We start from the raw sequence: 1,533 nt of genomic DNA, 5'->3' as shown, positions 1-1,533 counted from the left end.
TATTAAAGTTGGGCCAAATCAACCAATTCTTGATAATTATCCATTTTCTGGTCATAAAAGTCATCATCATTTTCAAGCTTCATGGTTTAAATTGTTCCCATCTTGGTTAGAATATTATATAGAAGATGATGCTATATATTATTTTTCATGGTTTCTTTTTGCTAAGGAACCTTCAATCAATACGGATTCAAATGCTTTTATTGAGAATGGTTTCAGTAATTGGAAGAAAGTAAATAGTGGAAAAGAATGTGCACTTTTGAATCACATTGGCAAAGGTCCCAACTCATTCCATCATAAGGCGCTGAAATCATGTGATATTTGATGAAACAATCACAACATATCGACAGACTTCTTCATAAGCAAACATCAGAAGAGATTGAAAAGAATCGAATTCGACTAGAAGCATCTATAAATTGCATTAGATGGTTGACATTTCAAGGTTGCGCATACAGAGGACATGATGAAAGCCAAAGTTCAAGCAACAAAGGTAACTTTTTAGAAATATTGAAATTTTTGGGATCTTACAATGAAAGAGTGAAAAAGAATTTTTTGTCCAAAAAATGCTAAGTATACTTCAAATGATGTCCAAAAAGAAATTCTATATATTCTTGCTACTAAGGTGAGAAATTTAATTAGAGAAGAGATTGGAGATGCCAAATTTTGTATTATTGTTGATGAAGCTAGAGATGAATCTAAAAAGGAGCAAATGGGCCATTGTTTTGAGATTTGTTACTCTAGATGGTTTTGTTAAAGAGAAATTCTTTGATCTTGTGCATGTCACTGAAACTTGTGCAACAACTTTAAAGAAAGAATTGATTTCTGTCCTTTCTCGTTATAATCTCCAAGTTGAAAATATTAGGGGTCAAGGGTATGATGGTGCTAGCAACATGCGGGGTGAGTGGAATGGTTTGCAAGCTTTGTTTTTTAAAGATTCTCCACAAGCATATTATGTTTATTGTTTTGCTCATAGGTTACAATTAGCATTGGTGGCAGCTTCAAGAGAGGTACTTCAAATTCATGAATTTTTTACTCAATTAAACTTTATTGTCACTATTGTTAGTGCTTCTTCAAAAAGACATGATCAATTACAAGAAGTTCAAGCAATTGAAAATGCAAACTTGGTTGCTCAAAATGAATTAGAAACAGGCAAAGGTGCAAATCAAATAAGCACTTTACAAAGAGTTGGGATACTCGATGGAGCTCTACTTTAATTCTATTTGCAGTTTGGTAAAAATATTTACTGCTACCAATATTATTCTCAATAATATCATTGAAGACGGGACAACTTATGCACAAAGAGGTGAGGCTTATGGTGTTAGTAAAATATTATTGTCATTTGAATTTGTTTTCACTTTGCACTTGATGAAAGAGATTATGGGAATCACTAATGTTCTTTGCCAAGCACTGCAACAACAATCTCAAGATATTCTTAATGCAATGCATATTGTTTCTACATCAAAGTTACTTCTTCAACAATTAAGAGATGGTGGATGGTGCAATTTTCTTGTAAATGTTAAATATTTTTGTGAAAAG

The 1,533-nt window shown here is 32.3% G+C and overlaps 1 protein-coding gene across 1 annotated transcript; it reads left to right on the top strand.

Moving 5' to 3' along the window:
* The first annotated feature begins 686 nt into the window (after positions 1 to 686).
* On the top strand, positions 687 to 1,211 carry LOC140173729 (uncharacterized). The gene has a single exon (XM_072198278.1). It carries the CDS (start codon positions 687 to 689, stop codon positions 1,209 to 1,211), a length of 525 nt encoding a protein of 174 aa, XP_072054379.1.
* The last annotated feature ends 322 nt before the right edge of the window (positions 1,212 to 1,533 follow it).

Source organism: Arachis hypogaea, chromosome 6 (assembly GCF_003086295.3).
Source record: "Arachis hypogaea cultivar Tifrunner chromosome 6, arahy.Tifrunner.gnm2.J5K5, whole genome shotgun sequence".
Taxonomy (NCBI): Eukaryota; Viridiplantae; Streptophyta; class Magnoliopsida; order Fabales; family Fabaceae; genus Arachis; species Arachis hypogaea.
This window is presented reverse-complemented; position numbering and strand designations above follow the sequence as displayed.

Coding starts and splice junctions, on each gene's coding strand:
- LOC140173729 (XM_072198278.1), top strand. CDS start 687: ATGAATCTAAAAAGGAGCAAATGGGCCATTGTTTTGAGATTTGTTACT.